An 18826-nucleotide genomic window follows, 5' to 3' on the forward strand; every position below is an offset into this window, starting at 1 on the left:
AAAATAAATAAAAAAGGAAATGGCAGAGCAGTATCTAGTATATTAAGTTTAGCAAAACATTGCTTTACTTTCTCTTGCCTGTATGAGTGTGTTGGGAAAAGTTCTTTATATTTGTGCTTTTTATTTCACAAAACAGTAAGTGTGGTTGTGATGGTAAACAAGGACTTCTCATTTACAGAGAGGGTCAGAATCGCGAGTGCACTCACACACCCGTGTAAGCACATGGCATTGAGATCGTTTATCATGCTGATTACCTGAGTTAAAAAGAAGGAAAAAAAACCCACTTTGCTTCTGGTTGGTGAAAATATGAAAATATAAGAGCAGTAACATTTATATTTTTTGCTTGTCTAAAAAGAAGGCGTTCAGACATTAAAACTAGTGTGTATCCTGCTTAACTTGGGTAAACTTGACAACCGTAAAGCCCCACGGCAGACAGGTTGCCTCAAAAATCCAATCATCCATCCAACAAATCATCCGCGCTCACACTCACACCTAGGGATAGTTTTGAGTCTTCCATTGATCTACCATGCATATTTTTGGAATGTGGGAGGAAACCGGAGTACCCAGAGAAAACCCACGCAGGCACGAGGAGAACATGCAAACTCCACACAGGAAGGCCGGAATCGAACTCCGTATCTTTGTGAGGTCGACGCGCTAACCACCCCACCACCGAGCTGCCTCGAAAATTGTATTTAAAATTCTTGGCATTTATGTGGTCGGGACCAAAGTGCATTTTGTTTTTTCAGAGAGTCCCATATTCCTGACTACGACAAATGAAAACAATCAACCTAATTCAAAAGAGTTGTGTGTCTGCCTGTCCTCATGTGTACAACTCTTACATTGACTGTCTTCTTGTGAGTCGGAGTGACGAGGGAGAAGCTGATCTGACGGGTTGTCCTCTAGAAAACCATCCAGAAAAGCGTGGCAGTGGCTGCAGACTGAGGAGAAAGAAAAGAAAACAAGGAAGTCAGCACTCTTTCTCAGTCATTATGACAAAATTGTGTGCTGGAAACGGGAAACGTTTAAATCATGCAGGAAAGCGAGGACTGGAGTTAGTGACCCCTGCTGTAGATGGAGGGTTAAAGTACACTAATTTCCGTGCATGCATGTTCAAACTTGATCAAAAACTTCACAGTCCTGCGGCCTATTATCACATATGATAATTAGTGATCATCGTAGACAAGTCAGGACTGCGGCTCACCAGGGAGAAAACCATCACTGGGAGGCCAAATGTATGAGTTTACGTCATCACCTACAAATTTCCTGACATCCAGAACCTTTTTCAATTGTGTGACTAAGCATTCGAGCCAGATCCTTTGGCGTACCACTAAAAAGGGCAATCAAGTTTTCATGATGTGGGGGGGGGGGAAAGACAAGCTCGTAATTAGCCAAGCGTTTAACCCTTTCAGGGACAGCGGTTACTTCAGTGGACAGCCGATCATGTTAACAGGTTACAGGTTATCATTATTGGTGCATGAAAGGGTTAATAGCAGCCGGCCAAACAAGTTGCTAGCATGAGTTGATCAAATGCTTCAAGCCAACACTAGTTGAGGGCACCACTGAGAAAGAGCCAGAAGACTTGGGAAATACTGCTTTTTAGAGAGAGGGCCTATCGGAGGTAAAAGAAAAGGATGACAAGGCTGAGAGTGAGACAAAAGCAGACAGAATAAATGTGAAACAACGAGCACTATTTCAACACCACAGTATCATCATTCAACAACATCACAAGTTTACGTTGGGAAAAAAAATTGCATGTATGAAGGGACAAACATAAATTACTGCTTTTTTTCTTTTAAAGATGTCTAGCTTCAGCTAATTCGCAGTCTTCGTCCCGGGCCACCAATGCGGTTTGACCTAAATTACTTCCCGAAGGCCTTGATGGCGGACAGGAGGAAGTGTCATGATTCGGTTTAGGGACCAACAGGTGGCACTGTAGGGCTCCCCCGGCAGCTGCACACCTGTTGGTCATTTGGTAATTAGTTGTATAAAAGGACTCCTGCCCGAACACTCGGTGTCGGGTCATTGTTGCTTCTTGCTACTGTCATGTGTGTTTGCTTATTGCTACTGTCATGTGTGTTGCTGTTTTCTCTTAGTTTCTGTCATGTTTAGTTCATTGTTATGTTTTAGCTTTAGTCATAGTTTTTGTTTGATACTTTGGACTTTGTTTGTTTTGGATTTAGTTTTCTTTGTTTTAAATACAATTCTTCAAATACACTCTGCTCCTCCCTCCTGCCTGCTTTTTGGGGTCCACCACTACCTTGGTACGTGACAGGAAGAGCTTCAAGACAGCTTGGTGCCACATCAAGTTCCTGGCTTCAATATTCAAAACAGGTCGATTGAATTGTCATCTTTAGATTTTTTTTTATCTTTCTTGGCCCACATTAATTGTACCCCCTCTGACAGAACCCCTGGCCCCAGGCAGGCCCCTTAAGTAAAATTGGTCTCGAACCGCCATTGTCTCCCCGATGACGTAGTCAGGTTTGATCAGTCCAGCAGCAATCCGTCGATCAACCGTCTTCTACCAAAGCCTTTCTGTCTTTGTGGCTTCATTTACTGTTTGAATAGCCGATCCAGATGAATGAGACCACTAAGCTCTTGTCAACTGACTTTAGTACCTGGCCATGGCGCCAGTGATAGCACTCATCTGGAAGAGGTTGCTAAGCAAAGGTCAGCTGCTAAGGAGATGTTGTAATCTGCTTTTCAAGGTCAAAGTAGAAAACGCCATACAGTATTTTGCTGTTCCTCTAGACGTGGTGGTTCACTGAGGTTCTGTTGTAAACATGTTGCTTGTGTGTGTGTGGGGGGGGGGTGGGGTATGACGCCGAATTGACAAGGCACATGACGCCACACGTGATATGGTGGACATTTAAGGAGCATGACCGGCAAACAAGGAAAACGATGATGGTATCACTGCAACATAAGCCCTCGCTATTGCCTCTAAACAGCCACGTTACTGTGCAAAGACACCCCTGGGGCAAGGGCAAAAAGGGCAAGCGTGACAAATGAAATTATTTAATAAAAGTAGCAGGAGAGCTAACAAGGGCGTGAAGCTATTAAATGGTAGTTATGCTTGTAGGATGAATTGAGCTATGGAGCCTCCTGAATGCAAGAAAGCACGATGACATTGTTTAAAAAAAAAAAAAAAGGGACATCATTAACCCTGTCAGGCACAGCGGCTACAACAGTGGACAACTTATCATGTTATCAGATTACAGGATTCATGAAAGGGTTAAATATAAACACTAATGTTAAAACACAAATGGGGTATTATTAAAATTTAATGACATTTGGAATCCGCCTCAAATCTCAAAAAAACTTTCCCAACCATCAGCTCATCTACTTGTTCTGTCCAGAAAATTTGAAATAGAAAAAGTGGAGGAAATAATCCGATTGGTTTGAGTCAAAACAGCAACGGATCAACATTTTGAACCTTCATTCTGTTATTCAACATGATATAATATGCTGATTGAGGGTGAAGGCCTCAAACTACCCAGCGGTGGTGAATGTGGTTGCACGGTTCTCATTCAATTTTATTCAAGCGTTTGGTTCTGAAGTGAAACATAGTGCTGGTCCAGACCACCAACCAGTAAATTGCTCATTTCTATTGTAACCCACAGAGTATCGTGTTCAGAGGATTGTGTTTTATCCATGAGACATCGCAGATTCATTTCAAAATCTTGACCAAATCTTTCGTGTGGCTAATTTCCAGGAGTCAAACAAAGCTAGATCCATGTTATTATTATGGCCAAGACATGTTTTTTTCCCACACATTTACTGTTATTATGACTTTACTAGTGAAACGTATGTTACAAATTAAGCCTTAGGTCAGAGAAAGTAACAAAAAAAAAAATCCTGACAACTAAAGGTGGTTGGGCGGATCGATTCCGATTGCGTTGATACTCTTCCACTCCGACCGTTCGGAAACTCGCAGCGTTACTGGAATGAGCCGTTGGGTTTTTAAGAGTGCCCAGTGTTGGGAAAGTTCATTTTCAATGCAATGTAGTTCAAATTTCAGCCTCCAATTTTTAAAATGAACCAATTCAGTTCATAATTTAGAAGTGAATTTGTTCAGTCTTCCAAAAATGAAAGACTTCAAAATTTATCTACTTGAGTTCATTTTTTCGTGTCTTCATTTTTGACACTTCTCTCATTTCATTGTTTTGAATGTGATGGCGTCGAGTCCGAGTTCTACTCTTCAATTCAAGTCTCATCTGTCTGTCACAGGATGGCAGTTGGAGGCAATTACAAGTGGAGTCCTTAACGTAATGCCCTCAATACTGTATAGCACAACTGAAAATACACAGCAACATGAATTTACATGGACTAGAACCATGTTTTGCTGTCCCTCCACCTGCTTAACATATCCCTGATCCATTTAAAAAGAAAAAAAAAACCCTGACGGGTCACGTCCCTTATTCCCACTGAGCCATGTTAAATTAAAAGTGCATCTGACAACTTTGCCGTATACTGCAAGTAGGCTGCTGGCAGAAGTCGGGCTGCTTACATGTGAATTGACCAGAACAGAATTGTTACTGTTTTAGCCTTAATCTGCACATATTATGATTGTATCTACTACCCCGCATTCCGTCCTCAAGCAATGGACTCCAAGATATTCCATCTTCTTACAGCACATTACCGGGGTAATGAGAAAATGAACCCTTTCAGGGAGAGCAGTCACTACAGTGGGCAGCGTATCATGTTAGCAGGTTACAACCTATGTGTCAAAGTTAAGTCCCGGGGGCCAGATCTGGCCCGTCGCATCATTTTCTGTGGCCCACAAAAGCCAATCAAACATGTCTACTTCCATGATGCTTGCCAAGATCTCTTCCAAAAATTTAAAATTCTTAGATGTACTAAATAAGAGAGATACTGTAGTGTAAGCATTTTCTTGTTACCAAACCCCTCATGACAGTAACTTAAACAATAGTTGAATAAACCGTTCTTCTTTATGTGGTTCCAGTCATAACGGCCCTCCAAGGGCAACGGTAACAGAAACGTGGCGGGCGACAAAAATGAGTTTGACACCCCTGGCTTACGGGTCTATGAAAGGGTTAAACACGATAAACTTTATGCCTTGCCTCAAATTCACGTTACTGGTTTACAGTAGCACGACAGAGCAACACTCACATGTCAGGACATCACATCCGTTTGAAACGTTTTTCTTCTTTAATTTCAGAGTTTCAAAACTGCTCAATGGTATTTTCTTTGGACAGGGCCAGGGTTGCGGCTAAACTAATTCAGGCTCAGACTAACTGTGCATTTCCTGCAGTTAGAGAGGGATACTAAATCCACGCAAGAAGGTAAGAAGTAATATGGATGTACAAGTACCGTGTATATCTTATTACTGAGGCGGAGAGAACAATTATAATGCACAAGCATCATTCTTCATTTCGATTACAGCGCTTTCTCAGTGATGGAGCTCCGCTAACTCAATGATGCTGCTAAATGACATTGTCTGACTTCATCATCCACCACACACACACATAAGAATGTGACTGGAATACTGCATGGCATGCTTGACGTCTTCCAGTAAATATAGTCAGTGACATAGTAGAGACAAATGTTAATACTGCAGCAGACTTTTTCGAAAGAGGACAGAAAAGCTTGGGGGCACTTGCCGAGCAAGTTTACATGGGGGACAGGGGGTTCTGTGTGTGTATCTTTAGGGCCTTGTCCACTACAAAACAGCAGCTGATAACATCACTTTGTAAAAGTTGTCACGTCAGCTGCCAAAATGTCCTCTCGCTAGTGCCAAATGCATGAGTCTATTTTGAAGCTCAGTGACTCCAAATTTGGCTGGCCCTTTTCAAGAGGAAAAACGTGCCACTGTGTTATTTCTATTTGAGCATCTTGTGGCTTGATTCCAATGGAAAGTTCCCCCAAAGCAAAAGAGCCAAGGTCAATTTGCATGCCTTTCCATTCTGAGCTCACAAATGATCGGTCGTCTCCTCTGAAGATAAAACAGCTTCTATTCGGCAGGGAAGACTGTTACAAAATGCATGAGTATGGCTTTGATTGCCCGCGCAGTGCAAAGTCAATGATGTTTGCACACTGTCTCTGTTCTAGTCAGCCTCTTACGTAGTTAGGGAAGTCCGTTCATATGACAAAGTCACAAGCATGCCATTATAGACCTTGCTTTGTCGGCGTTTACAAACTACTTTGATTGATAAAATGAAGAATTTTCATTCATGGGAAACAAATCAAGTTCTTGTCTCTGCTCTCAAATGATGAGAGCGTGTCCGCCGAGTGTACTGAAACCCAGCAGTGTTGTTTTGGGCAGCCAATTTAGATTTTGTCTTAGTCTTAGATTTTTTTTTATTTTTTTTTTAGCAAAAATGCTTATTAGTTTCAGTCACATTTTAGCCATTCCTATTCATGATAGTTTTAGTCTAGTTTTAGCGGATGAAAATTCAAAAAGGTTTTAGTCGGGTTTTGTGTTAAAAATAGACATACCTCAGTTTTCGACCATAATCCGTTCCAGAAGGCTGTTCAAAAACCGAAACCACGCTCTTTTAGAAAAAAAATCTTTATTGAACACGTCTGTTCACAATGGAACGCTCCACGAGGAAGCGTCACTTCCTCGTCTACCCGAGGAAGCGTCACTTCCTCGTGTAAGGAAGGTGAGTCAAGTGACGCATTCGAGTGCGCTCAGTTTGTTCGAGAACCGAAATTCGGCCGTCATCCGAGTTCGAAAACCGAGGTTTGACTGTACACAGTTTCCTGTATGCACTGGACCACCGGGCTGCCCACACTCGTTTATATTTATTATATATGTTTTCGTTTTGGTCCGAATATTGTCTTCGAGTACATCCCAAAATTTTAATTAAGTTATTAATTTTGGAATAGAAAATTTGAGCTGTAGCTATAAAAGCTGTTTCATAAGTTATTGTGTTTATTTTGTTACTTCTTTTCGGTTTCTGCTGAGGATTCCTGCAATTCCAAGCCAAACATGATATATGAAACACAAAGTACTTCTCAATTGTTTGGGCCTTAGGAGACTTTGATGCGAAGGGGGGCAAGAGAGTTCACAGCCATGTCATCATTCAAACTTAAGTTGTTTAAGCTCCAGTTAAGCAGCTTTTGATGAATCATTGGCTGCGAGTATGCACATTCTTGTCCAAACAGTCCATACTGCTTTAATTAGTGACCTTGCCACCTTTGAATACACCTCCTACAAATATTCATGTGCAATCAATCAGGCCTCCCCAAACTAATCAAGTCCCATGACTTCATTTATGACCCAAGTGGCTGCAGCCTGACTTCAGTTAACAGTTAAAATGTGCCATGATGCAGTTGTTTGAACCAACCCTTGCTTCTGGCCATCTGCTACACTATATCTAAATTTGTGTGTGTGTGTGTGTGTGTGGTCACACAAGTCCATGAAAATCAGCTTTAATAAGAAATGGCAGCACAAGATAAACTAATACAAGAAAATTTTAATTCAAGGTGACTCAGCACAAGTACCGCGAGCTGGCATGTTGATCTTATTCGAAAGTAAAAGCTCAGCGGCATGGTGACGTGCCCTCTTTACATTAACGTGATGTTTTTTTGCATGTTGATCAGTGTGGCTGAAATTTATAAAGAGGGACTGAATGCCCAGCGCTGGATGATCCAATATCAAGCGCCTCAACAAGGGAGCGCAGTCGATTAGCAGAATCACTTTTGAAGAGGAACTTGTTTTTTGCAAATTTCGCCAACCATTTTCTATCTTACTTTTCCACATCAATGTGGGGAAACTATCCCAGCTGACTGGGCGAGAGGAGGAGTACACGTTTCGGAAAGCATGCGTCTAAAATGTACAAGTTAAAACAGGTCCAGGAGCAATATTATGAAGAAAAATGGAGGAGCAGATGTCTTCATTATAAAACTTCACTAATGATGCAGAACTTTCACAACTTAACAAACAGCAACCTGCCACTTTTTGCCAATTAAAAATCACGACGTAACGTATCAAACTAAAGTGACTCTGCCTCTGCTGTCGCTATGGCAACTTGCCTCACGCTGTAGTGAAAGGATAGCGACACCCGGCAAGAACACAGCAAGACGATGTCAGACAGACATTCATAACTGGAGCAAAAACAAAGCAAAACGCTTTCTACTAAGTCAAACATCCTTGATGTTGCGTAGTACACCAAAACTCGTGGGAGTGGGCACAATTTTTGAACATTTGGCCTACCATCAAGGGTGATGTCAAATGTGACCTAAAAGTTGCCCTTGGGGTACACCACAAATCAAACCGGAGTCTGCATCCATGGTAACATAAAATCCTCTGGCTGTGAGGTATGATTTAAACCCAGTTAAACAACAGTACCTTGAATCAAATGGCAGGCACTGCCCAGACCAATTTGTATACCAGCCATTTAAAAGTCAGTTTTTCATAATATGTGGACTATAATTTATATTTATTGCTGAAATCTCACCTTTTTGCTCTGTTTGTGTTTGGGTCAAAGCTATTTCTAATATAAAAATATAATTTTGGTGCCATCTGGTGGTACCTGTTGAACTGGAGGGTGGAAGTTTCATTAATTCAAGTCATAGCCTTGTCTAATTTAAAAAAAGTTCTTTGCTGACATCTTGTTGCATCTATAGGTGGGTACAAACGCTTTAGGAGTGGAAATTGTCCATTTTCCCCATTGATGACAAGGATTGGTCTCCTTTCCCCTCAAATAGCGAGGATCCACTGTGGACCACTACTGGGTGACTTCATTGGTGTTTTGTTGCAGTAAAAACTAAAACATGCAGTAAAGGTCTTGGCAGTGAGAATAAAATTTCATTAGATGGCAACTGTCCTAACATGGAGAACAAAGACTGTTTGTTGAACCACCTAAATTGATTGCTAATGGTTTTCAGAGAGTGCCCTCTTGTGACTCGTAAGGCCCGTGGACCGAGTGGAGAGAAGCAATCCAGTTATAGGAAGTTATAATGACAAGATGTTAGTGTCCAATAAATTTGCATTTTTCTTTCCCCCCAGCGTAAAATAAATTAATTAATTAAAATGAGGCAGGCAAAAAAAAAAAAAAATTGGGGGGGGGGGGGGGGGGGGACAAACCCAGTGACTCTTAGTTGTATTTTTTCGCGGTCTGGTTTATGTGGTTAAGCAGCTATGTTGAACAACACAATGTAGTGTTCGATGCGAATGTTAGCAATTAGCACTTTGCTGAGGAGAATGACAGTTTTGCAGGACTGAAGTGTGATCGCCAAAGTTGGCCTGATGTTGCCTCACAGTCGCACATACCTCCATAAAGTAAGTCTCTGAGGCTGGATTTACAACTGAACGGTTCACGTGACAAAATTGAAAGTTTTGTTCTCCAGTAGCCCAAGTGTGATAGGCGCCCTGGCAATGTCGGGGGTGCACGCACTGTGCTATCTTTAGATCAGTATATAATAGATCCGATGTGTTTCACTTGTGTACATGGAGAATGGGTAAATGCAGTCAACCAGAATAGGGTACTTGGACTTGCAGTGTAAATCCAGCTGAAGTCTGCTTCTGAAGTTGGATCAGAACATACACTATGACTAACTAACCAATGTCCACGGCATGTCTCAAGTGTGAGTCACCGCTTGCGCTTTAGCATGAATGAATGAGCGTGTCTATTTCCTATTTGAGCAAAAAAACTAATTCCACCTCGACAACTTTGGCCATAACGCGATGCGGCGTTGAAATGACTTGCCCTCAAGTCTTGTGATACATCATGCGGCCATGGAGCCATTGACATTGGCCACTTTGTTAGCATCTTGTGTGTATGTGCTTGAAACAGTCTGTTTTCATCAGCAGTTGCAAAGTCACCCCAGAGAGAGCCCTACGAAATTGCTGAATTAGAAATAGTTCACGTTTCTTCCATGAGTCTTGCTCGATGTAATGTGCTTTTGTATTTAAGACAACCCCGATGTGTTTAGACGTTCCTATGATGGAAGACCAAAATAACCAACAACGCAAAGTTTTCACTTTGAAATATTTACCAGGATTGGATTACTGTCACCAGCAGAAGGCCTGCGGCAATGATCTCATCTAATTTACTGGCGACGCCAATGAATGAATTGTAACATTCGGCGTGTGGTGAACAGGCAAACGATATCCCCACAAGTGGTTATTGGATTTTTTTTGCTGGTACTGAATTGGCAGGAAAATGCATGATTTTTATGGCAGTATAATGCCAACAATTCATTTTGGCACATTAAAAAAGATCAAAATTAGCGCAAGAGGCAGGGCGTATACTAAACCGGTCAACAATAATCAAAACTCCGTGTCCAGAGTCCAGAGTGTAACTTGCCTCTCTCCCAAAGAGGAGCTAATAAAAAGGTAGCCATTTGTTTTGCTGTTTTGTCAACACACATTTGACACTTAAAAAAAAAAATCATAAGGAGAACTGAATACCAATTTGCAAGACAACAAAGAACACTTTTTAAACAAAAGCCCAAACGCAAGCGTGATATACTAATCAAAAAATCCAACGCGAACAGAAAACAATCCGAACAGGAGTGCGAGGCTTTTGACTCAAACTGGAAATGCCTCAAGTGTTCTCCAGCCATCAAAGATGCTTACTTTCCATGCTTTGTTCCTAATGACCAGAATAAAGAAAAGGACCTTCAAGTGCGTGACACAAAACAAGGAGCGGAGGCTCGTTCACGTGTCTGTGAAGCAGGCGGCCGAGCGATGCCTCGGAAGCGCCGCTTTCATCTGCAACATCAAGCTGGCTCTCATCCAGCTACTTGGCTCGAGCACTTAGGTTGCTGCAGATTTTGGAGCAACATGGCAATACAGCGCGAGAGTGAGAGCTGAAAAAGCAAGCGGGCCAGACAAACGCTGACAGTGCGAAGCAACCAATTCACGCACGCTGCAGGGGAAGCCTCCAAATCATGTAAAGTAATGACAAATGTTCTCTTTGGTAATTACCAGGCTTGGTAATCACATTACCAATGAGCAGCATAATGGCTAATGGGTATATTTCTCAGGAAAATGATTGGACAGCATCAACAAGTAGACACTCTTAAAATTGCTGGCTCAAAATTCAACCAAATTGGGTTGAAAATTTGGTTAAGCCAATCTTCAACCCAATCTGCTGAGTCAAAATATTTATCCTAACCATGGATAAAACTTGCTCCAAATCTACAGCTATGCGGTGAATGTGTGTGGGGAACAACACAGAATATTTTGTTTGTTTGTGCGCAGCAATGTGGTCTGCATTAGAATTTCTTTGAGGTTTCTTTGAATGAAAGTCAGAGCTATTGCTGGATCGGTGCACATCATGGCCACTTGCTGAAAAATAACCGGCGATTTCATAAGCTTGTATTCAGCATCGCATTGAGTTGAGTTGAGTTAAAAAGCTCAAAATAATACATTTGTTTGTTTTACATCTTAACCCTTTCAGGGACAGCGGTTACTACAGCGGACATGTTATCATGTATTAGGTTAGAAGGTGCATGAAAAGGTTAAGGCAATCTCTGCACAGTAGGACGAATGGTTAGCACGTCTGCCGAGGTTTGGGGTTCAAATCTCGACCTCAGCCTTCCTGTGAGGAGTTTGAATGCCCCCCCCCCCTCGCAAGCATTTTCTCTGGGTACTTAAGAGTGAATGCGAGTGTGAATGTTTGCTTGTCCATATGCGCCCTGTGATTGGCTGTCAACCAGTTCAGGGTGTATCCCGCCCAAAATTAGGTGGGACTGGTTCCAGCTCCCCCACCACTCTAACAAGGATAATATAATACACCAACTTTGGGTGAGAGGCAGGCTTCAGCCTGAACTGGTCGCAGGTCAAACCAACATTCACGCTCACATTTATAGTGACAAACAATTTCATCTAAACTGCACTCTTTGAATTCGCTCACTGTGTGGAGTTTGTTGTTGGTTCAGTGTGTTTTGAGGACATTGCGGCAACTTGGCTGCTGTCTACTGGCCTTGTCAAACCGGACGACTTTTTTTGCCGGTCACGACGGTCGCGCTGTCAAACTACCAGATCGATATCGTTCTTTGTCTTGGAACGGGCGAGATGTCACCGACCAGACCCTGACCAGTCATCACCGTGCTTCCGTCAAGATTCAGCTCATCGGCACGCGTTTGTTGGAGAGGCAGGACAAGTAGCTGTCAAAGCCATGTCAAGGGAGGCATTATGTGCATGTGCACTGTTTCTATGTTCAAAGAGGCGAAAGAAAAACAATGGACCCGTTCCTGGATGGTGCCGAGAGGGTGCGATGGACTGTCTATTCTCCCAAAAACAACTTGGTTTTACGACAATGCCAATCAGAACAATAGCTTTGCAATGGTGTTCAGCGGCCATTCAAAAGAAGATATCAGCTAAACAGTGAGCCATTGAAAACAAGAATGCATTCGACGATCAAACTACTACATTCTCTGACATTGTCCTGGCTGACTTCCAGCATCAGATAACATTCACGGGAGACATTCTGGGTCCTCACTGCAAGTCACAAGGCCATTTTCTTAGCTATGGGCCAAACGAGGTCATGTTCTCACAATTAGGACATCCATCATCTATATCGCTTACCCTCATTAGGACCGTGGGTGTGCTGGAGCCTATCCCAGCAGATTTTGGATAAGAGGCAGGGTACAACCTTGACTGGTTGCGGGCCAATCACAGGCGATGACATCTCGTGTAAAATGCCAAACTAGGCTTTTTCAATTGTCACGGCATGGCATTTAAATGGCAGAAAACAAGTGAGACTTTCCCACAAGTTTAAACACGACAAGTGATTAAAAATTATGGAGAGAGATGTGTTTGATTGACACTCAAGTTGGAGAGTTCAACAATGTGTCTGCTCCAAGGGCTAGCTGGCAGCAAACAAAACTCAACTTCTTTAGCAGGCAAATATGTTGAGACAATCGACACTGCTCTCTTCTGGTTTCTACCAAGTATGGCACTCCGTTTTGCCAAACAGCTTTTGGTAATTAGAACGTAAACTCGGCAAAAAGATTATGATGCTTGGCATGGCCATAACAGTCAAAGGATACTGCCAGCTTCAGGCCAACTAAAAGCTTTGAGCTTCACAGTCATGACAACAGAACAATAAGTTCGTAAATTCTGTTTTTGTTTTTCAATTCAATATGGGACCAATTGGTGATACAACTGTTTCCAACGTTAAGCGCAATACGAAGGGAGCAGAAGATTTATAAGTTGCAAACGCTAAATTTCACTCCAAGATGAACAAAACAGACGTGTTTTTATTGTTAATCGAGGCCGCGCAGCATGGAGTGCTGACCCAAAATAGCAGGGAGTTGCAGTTGGACTTATTGTAGCTTGTTCAAATATCAATACCATGTTTATATTCCTCAACAGATTTAAAAAACATAATTTGTGGCAATTTTGATACTCGAATACTGGGTTGCGTAAACTTAAGTCTCCACATTCTACACTGTATGTAAATGTTACATGGAAATGTTTGACGGATTTTAGATAGTATGCAGTCGATGGAGGAATTCCATTGAAAAGTCCACTAAAATTTCATGAAAAACAGACAGAAAAGCCTGCTTCATTAATGGTGCCAATACATTTTTGATGATTCTCCAACATGACGAATGATGCAATTTAGCCCAGATCTCCAGCAAATGCTACTCCAAATGTTCTGATGAGAAATCCAACGAGAAAGCCAGTAGTAGCTTTCTCTTATACACGCGCGCGCACGCACACGCACACACACAGGTTTCCAATACGTGAAGAAATGGAGATGAAAAATTCAGGTCCAGCGTTTCAAAATTAATCAAGCTTTGTGCAAAACACTTTAAAAGACACAAAATCAACAATGCAAATAAGGAAGCATGCTTGGAACAACACTCATATGACTTGCAGGTACAGTAGCAGCAAGCTTACCGTACATAACTATAACAACACAAACTTTGTTTGGAATTTCAAGGTGAATTCTCCTCATTCACCATACCCATTTATTTTTGAATCATTAGATCAGATTAACACTTCACTCTAATTTTACATATAGATAAGATTAAAATGTACAATACATGGTATTGATTATTTTTTTAAGATTAAAAAAAGGCAATGTAAAAGAAGGTTTCTAATAAATGCCCGGTGCCCTCTGCAGTCTACACTGTGAAGAAAGTATACTGTAGGTAACTAATTGATTAAAAAATATTTTTTCCCCTTTTGAGTCAACTTCCCTAACTTTCTGCCGGGTCTCACCACTCAAATATCAATTTCGAATAATAATTTCAATTCTTTCAAGTTTGCCCCAAATGAATATGCCTCGAAGCTTTGTCTTTATTTGTTTTCATAATAAATGCAAATGAAATGCGTTTAAAAGTCTGGACCAAAATGACAGTTTTCATATTTAAAATGCAAAAATAAAAAATAGAAAAAGATGACATTTCAGCAGCTGGTTCAGAGAGAAAAGTTTCAGATTCAGGAGGCAATCGACTGATGAAACTTAGCACTTACTCAATAGAAAGGCGACGTGAAGAAGGGCACTTTGCTTTTTAACATCGTCCATGGCTCCGTTGTTTTGTGGACAAGTCCACCCCCCCACCAAACAAAAAAACAAAACAAAACAAGAGTCCCCCCGCGCTTGTTCGGTCGGGCGCCTTTAGCTCCTCATGTAGCCGTAGAGGAGACGCACGCAAGCGGCCCCAAGAGACGTGGCGGGCTGTTGCGGCGGCCGTTGGTTGGTTGCTCGCTTGTTGGCCCGACGTGCGGCACTGGTCGATGTGTAGTGATGTTTTTGGTGAGGTTTTTAGTGATGCTGATGCTGCCGCACTGACGTCACTACCACAATCCTCTCCGCCCTCCCCGGGTGTGGACTCGGGGGAGAAAAGCGCTTGCTATCCCTTCTGACGTCGGTTCGCCTCGAAAACATCATTCCCGTTTAAAGTCTTCATTTATTGCCCCAACATTAATAACGCGATGCGCACATATTTGTAGTGAAACAAAAAACGGTCTTTCAAAAGTCCTTAAAATAGTCCTTCCTAATTTCTTGAAAACACAACAAACATTTGATTGCAATGGCCTATTCGAATTTCTCAATGGAGTTTTTTTTTTACATTTTTGTTTGATTATTAACTATTGCACAAAGTTTAAATTTTACTTGAAACAATTCATTCCAGCGTACTTGTAAATAGTTTGAACGTATTTGCCAGTCAAAATTTGTCATGATGTTTTTGTTACCTCATATTTTTTTGTCTTCCTCGTTTTTTTTTTTTTTTTTTTTGTCTTTTCTCTACCTGTTGTCATCCGGGTCCCTCGTGTCAACCAGTCAGCTCCCTCAACCCTTTATGTCTTGTCCAGGTGTTCCTTGTTGTCTCGTCACTTTGCTTGTATTGAGTTTCCTGGGTTCTGTCAGTCTTTGTGCTCCATCGTTGTGTTAATGTCATGTTGTCTTGTTTCTGTTGAAGTCATGTTTTGTTTCTGATAGTGGCATTTTAGTTCCTGATGTATTGCTGTTACTTTCAATTTTCAATCTTTTCAAGACTTTGTTAGTGCAGTGGTTTTATTGTTTCCAATGTTTTGTTGATACCGTTTGTTCCGTCCACACTGCTTCTTCTGCCTGCCTGCTTTTTGGGTCCTCAACCATCACGCAACATGACAAAAATGTCCACATCCACACTGGCTGTTCCACGGTTCCGTATAGCCTCGCTGTACAAGTCGTTCTGCCGCTTGTGGACATTTAAAACATTACAAATAATAATATATGATTAATTTATTGCATCGATGACATATTTGAAACGAAATATATTCCAATAGTTATGATTGTCATTATGATCATCTATTCTTATCCATTTTGCCAACGAATCATTATTTTGCATGAAAGGCAACAAGGAAAATGATTGAAAATGTGTTTTTTAATTGATGGCTTACAAATAGATGGGAAACAAAAGTAAAGCTTTTGTTATCTGCCCTTTCCTGAAAATACATCTGTGAGCAAGCCATTCTGAATTCCTGCACTGCGGTTACACAACAGTAAATTTACGTCACCGCCCACACACAAAGTTACTCTGCTATTCACATGGTCAGCTAGGCCACTTTCAAGCAACGGCCGGACGACTGTGTCTGAAACACTTGCGTGCAGAGCAACAATCATGCAGAAATATCCATCCAAACCTCCTCATGGACACCTTCTATCTTGTCATAGATAAACACTAAGCGAAGCTGCAGTGAGCCATGTTGAATGCACACATTTGATGAAATTAACAGCACATACTGGAGTTGAGGAGGAAGCATTGTTTGCGCTTGGCAAATGTCCACGACATGCGCCAGATAAACAGGTCCACATTAATCATTGACATGAAATGTGGTCGCTTGGTGGTGAAGTGCTGCCTCTACGAGTGAAAAAAGAATCTATGCCGTCTTTGCGGGAGCTCACACATAACTGCGGTGGCTTTTTAAAAAATAGTGCTAAGTTGAGCCTACACTAGATCCAGCCCGAGTCGACGTAGCCCAGTAGAATGTGAGTTGGGATGACGGCCGGCTCATTGCCATGCTGCCATCTCAAAACAAGCTAAATTCACAGAGACCAAAAAGCAGGTAGGTGTAAATGATAATCCTTGATACTTGTTGTCTTTTGACAAAAGAATGTCATAGATGCACACGGTATTAAGATAACTAGAAATTCTTTTAAATTGTGGGAGAAAATGCAAAATGCCTCCTTTGAATATGTTTTGGAAAAAAGCCGCAAACTAGAGATCGATGATCCCGTGCCTCTTGACACACAGCTGACCAGAACAGGACATCTGACACAAACACTCTGAACATCAATTTAATAGCAGCACTATAAAATTGAGGGAAGGAAAATATTGCAAACTCACATTTGTCCCTCCATTATCCTGTGGGCCCAGGGGCTGGGTGGACATAGCAGCCACATAACATTCCGTTGGCTCCGAATCAGTAGTATGTGTAAAAAAATCAAATCAGACAACACAAAGCGGAACACTGCCATCTACTGTAGCAGGAGACTTCAGATCACACAGTAACTGCCAAGTGATAATCGTTACACTGCTCTGAGGTATTTGTTTTGAATGAACAATTTACTCAACCAGTCATGCCATTGGAACTGACTCATTCACAGCTTTTCTATTTTCAAGACTCTTTTGTTCCAATGGAACAACTTTTGTTCATAAATGCCCAAGATCCTCACAGCTTTCACTTTAACAGTCCTCTGTGGAACATTCACGACGGTTGCTTAGTAATAAAAGGGAATGTGTCGCAAGCACAATGTGAATATGAATGATAATGAAGGGAAAGGAAAGGAAGCACATAATGAGGCAAAGGAAGGAGGCAGGTATAAACTTCTCATTAAGATAGCAGTCGGGGGAACAATCAAGTCGACAAATACTTGAGTCATTGAATATACTAATGTCATAAACACACACCAGATTTTAGGGGACTATAGTTTGGCTCGTCCTGCGACTTGTAATCAGTTACGCCTTGTATACTGGATCTTAAAATGAGAGCTCGAAAATCCCGATTCTCGAATCATGTTGACTTTCTTTTAGCGTTGGCAAATACTTTTGGAGGCTAACTTTTGTGGGGGTGATTCACCAAAAAGTATTCGCCAACCGACAAAAGATAAAAGAAATGGAAGAAGAAGAACAAGAAGTAGTAGTACTCATGGCAACTAATGTTGCAAGGACAAGGAATTCCTATTTCCAGCACTAAAAGATGCAATAACTGACCAGGATTCTATTGTACCGTTGGGCACAACGTGATGCGCGATTCTGGTTAAAGTAAGTCATTGATCTTATTCTGGAGCGGCCCGGTGGTCCAGTGGTTAGCGCGTCGATCTCACAGTGCACAGGTCGTGGGTCCGATCCCGGCTGCGGCCTTCCTGTGTGGAGTTTGCATGTTCTCACCATGCCTGCGTGGGTTTTCTCCAGGTACTCCAGTTTCCTTCCACATTCAAAACACGTGCGTGGCACGTTAATGGAACTCTCTAAATTGTCCCTCGGTGTGAATGTGAGCCCGATTGGCTGTTTGTCTATGTGTGTCCTGCGAATGGCTGGCAACCAGTTCAGGGTGTACAACGCCTACTGCCCGAATACAGCTGGGATAGGCTCCAGCACCCCCCGCGACCCTTGTGAGGACAAGCGGATCAGAAGATGGATGGATGGATCTTATCCTGGTCTGCATTTGTGGGATCCACTTCTGTTTCGGATGAATTCCCTACTTTCAGGAAAATTGTTTCCATCTTCATGACAATCAGGCAGAATCGCTGTGGGTTTTAATGACAACTATGTTGACAACCTAAATGCATTTACAATTGAGGAGGATTTGTTGATTGTTATTGGTGTGCCTGCCCTGATTTTATTATTGGCATGGTAGGCAGTTTTCACATAAAAATGAGGAAAGAACATGTTGTACTTTGTGCCCTACGGTTTTATGAGCCATGTGAAATGAGCTGGATTTAATAAGAGACATCAATCCGTCTATTAAAAAATTCATTGATGTTACTTTAGCACCAGAAAGTGTGGATGTATTTAGACATTTTGCCAATGTTAAAATGAACACCTTTGGTGTAAATTAACACCAGGTTTTCAGTCTAGGGCAGGGCTGTCCAAACTCGGTCCTGGAGTGCCGCTGTCCTGCCTGTTTTCCAGCTCTCCCAGGAGCACCTGATTCACATCATCAGGTTTGTTCTAATGCTGCTTCAGAGCTGGGTGATGTGCTGATCATTTGAATTCAGGTGTGTTACAGCTGGGGGAGCTGGAAAACGGGCAGGACAGCGGGCCTCCAGGACCGAGTTTGGACACCCCTAGACTCTAGGGGCTCATCTAATCACCTCATAGCAACAGAGTAGCGACGCGGGAGGAGGTAGAAATGTTTTGCAGATATGGGGCGATGCTCCTCAATATCCTCGTTTCATGGAGATGAACTACG

The 18826-nt window shown here is 42.0% G+C and overlaps 1 protein-coding gene across 2 annotated transcripts in view; it reads right to left on the reverse strand.

Moving 5' to 3' along the window:
• The window catches only part of ltk (leukocyte receptor tyrosine kinase), a 59409-nt gene extending 42533 nt beyond the window's left edge, over positions 1-16876 (reverse strand). Inside the window, exons 1-2 of one of the 2 annotated variants that reach the window (XM_086127372.1) lie at positions 16759-16876; positions 840-938 (exon numbers count right to left, since the gene is read on the reverse strand). Coding sequence is in view for 1 of the 2 variants with exons in the window: in XM_086127371.1 (XP_085983497.1) it covers positions 840-938; positions 14399-14450 (151 nt within the window). In the remaining variant the exon portion in view is untranslated. Of the gene's footprint in view, positions 1-839; positions 939-14398; positions 14643-16758 lie in introns of those variants that run through there. The other variant, XM_086127371.1, reaches the window with a different exon arrangement.
• Between the last annotated feature and the right edge of the window lie 1950 nt (positions 16877-18826).

The sequence above is a fragment of the Hippocampus guttulatus genome, chromosome 13, assembly GCF_054856545.1.
Source record: "Hippocampus guttulatus isolate MCC_2025c chromosome 13, RoL_Hgut_1.0, whole genome shotgun sequence".
Classification (NCBI taxonomy): Eukaryota; Metazoa; Chordata; class Actinopteri; order Syngnathiformes; family Syngnathidae; genus Hippocampus; species Hippocampus guttulatus.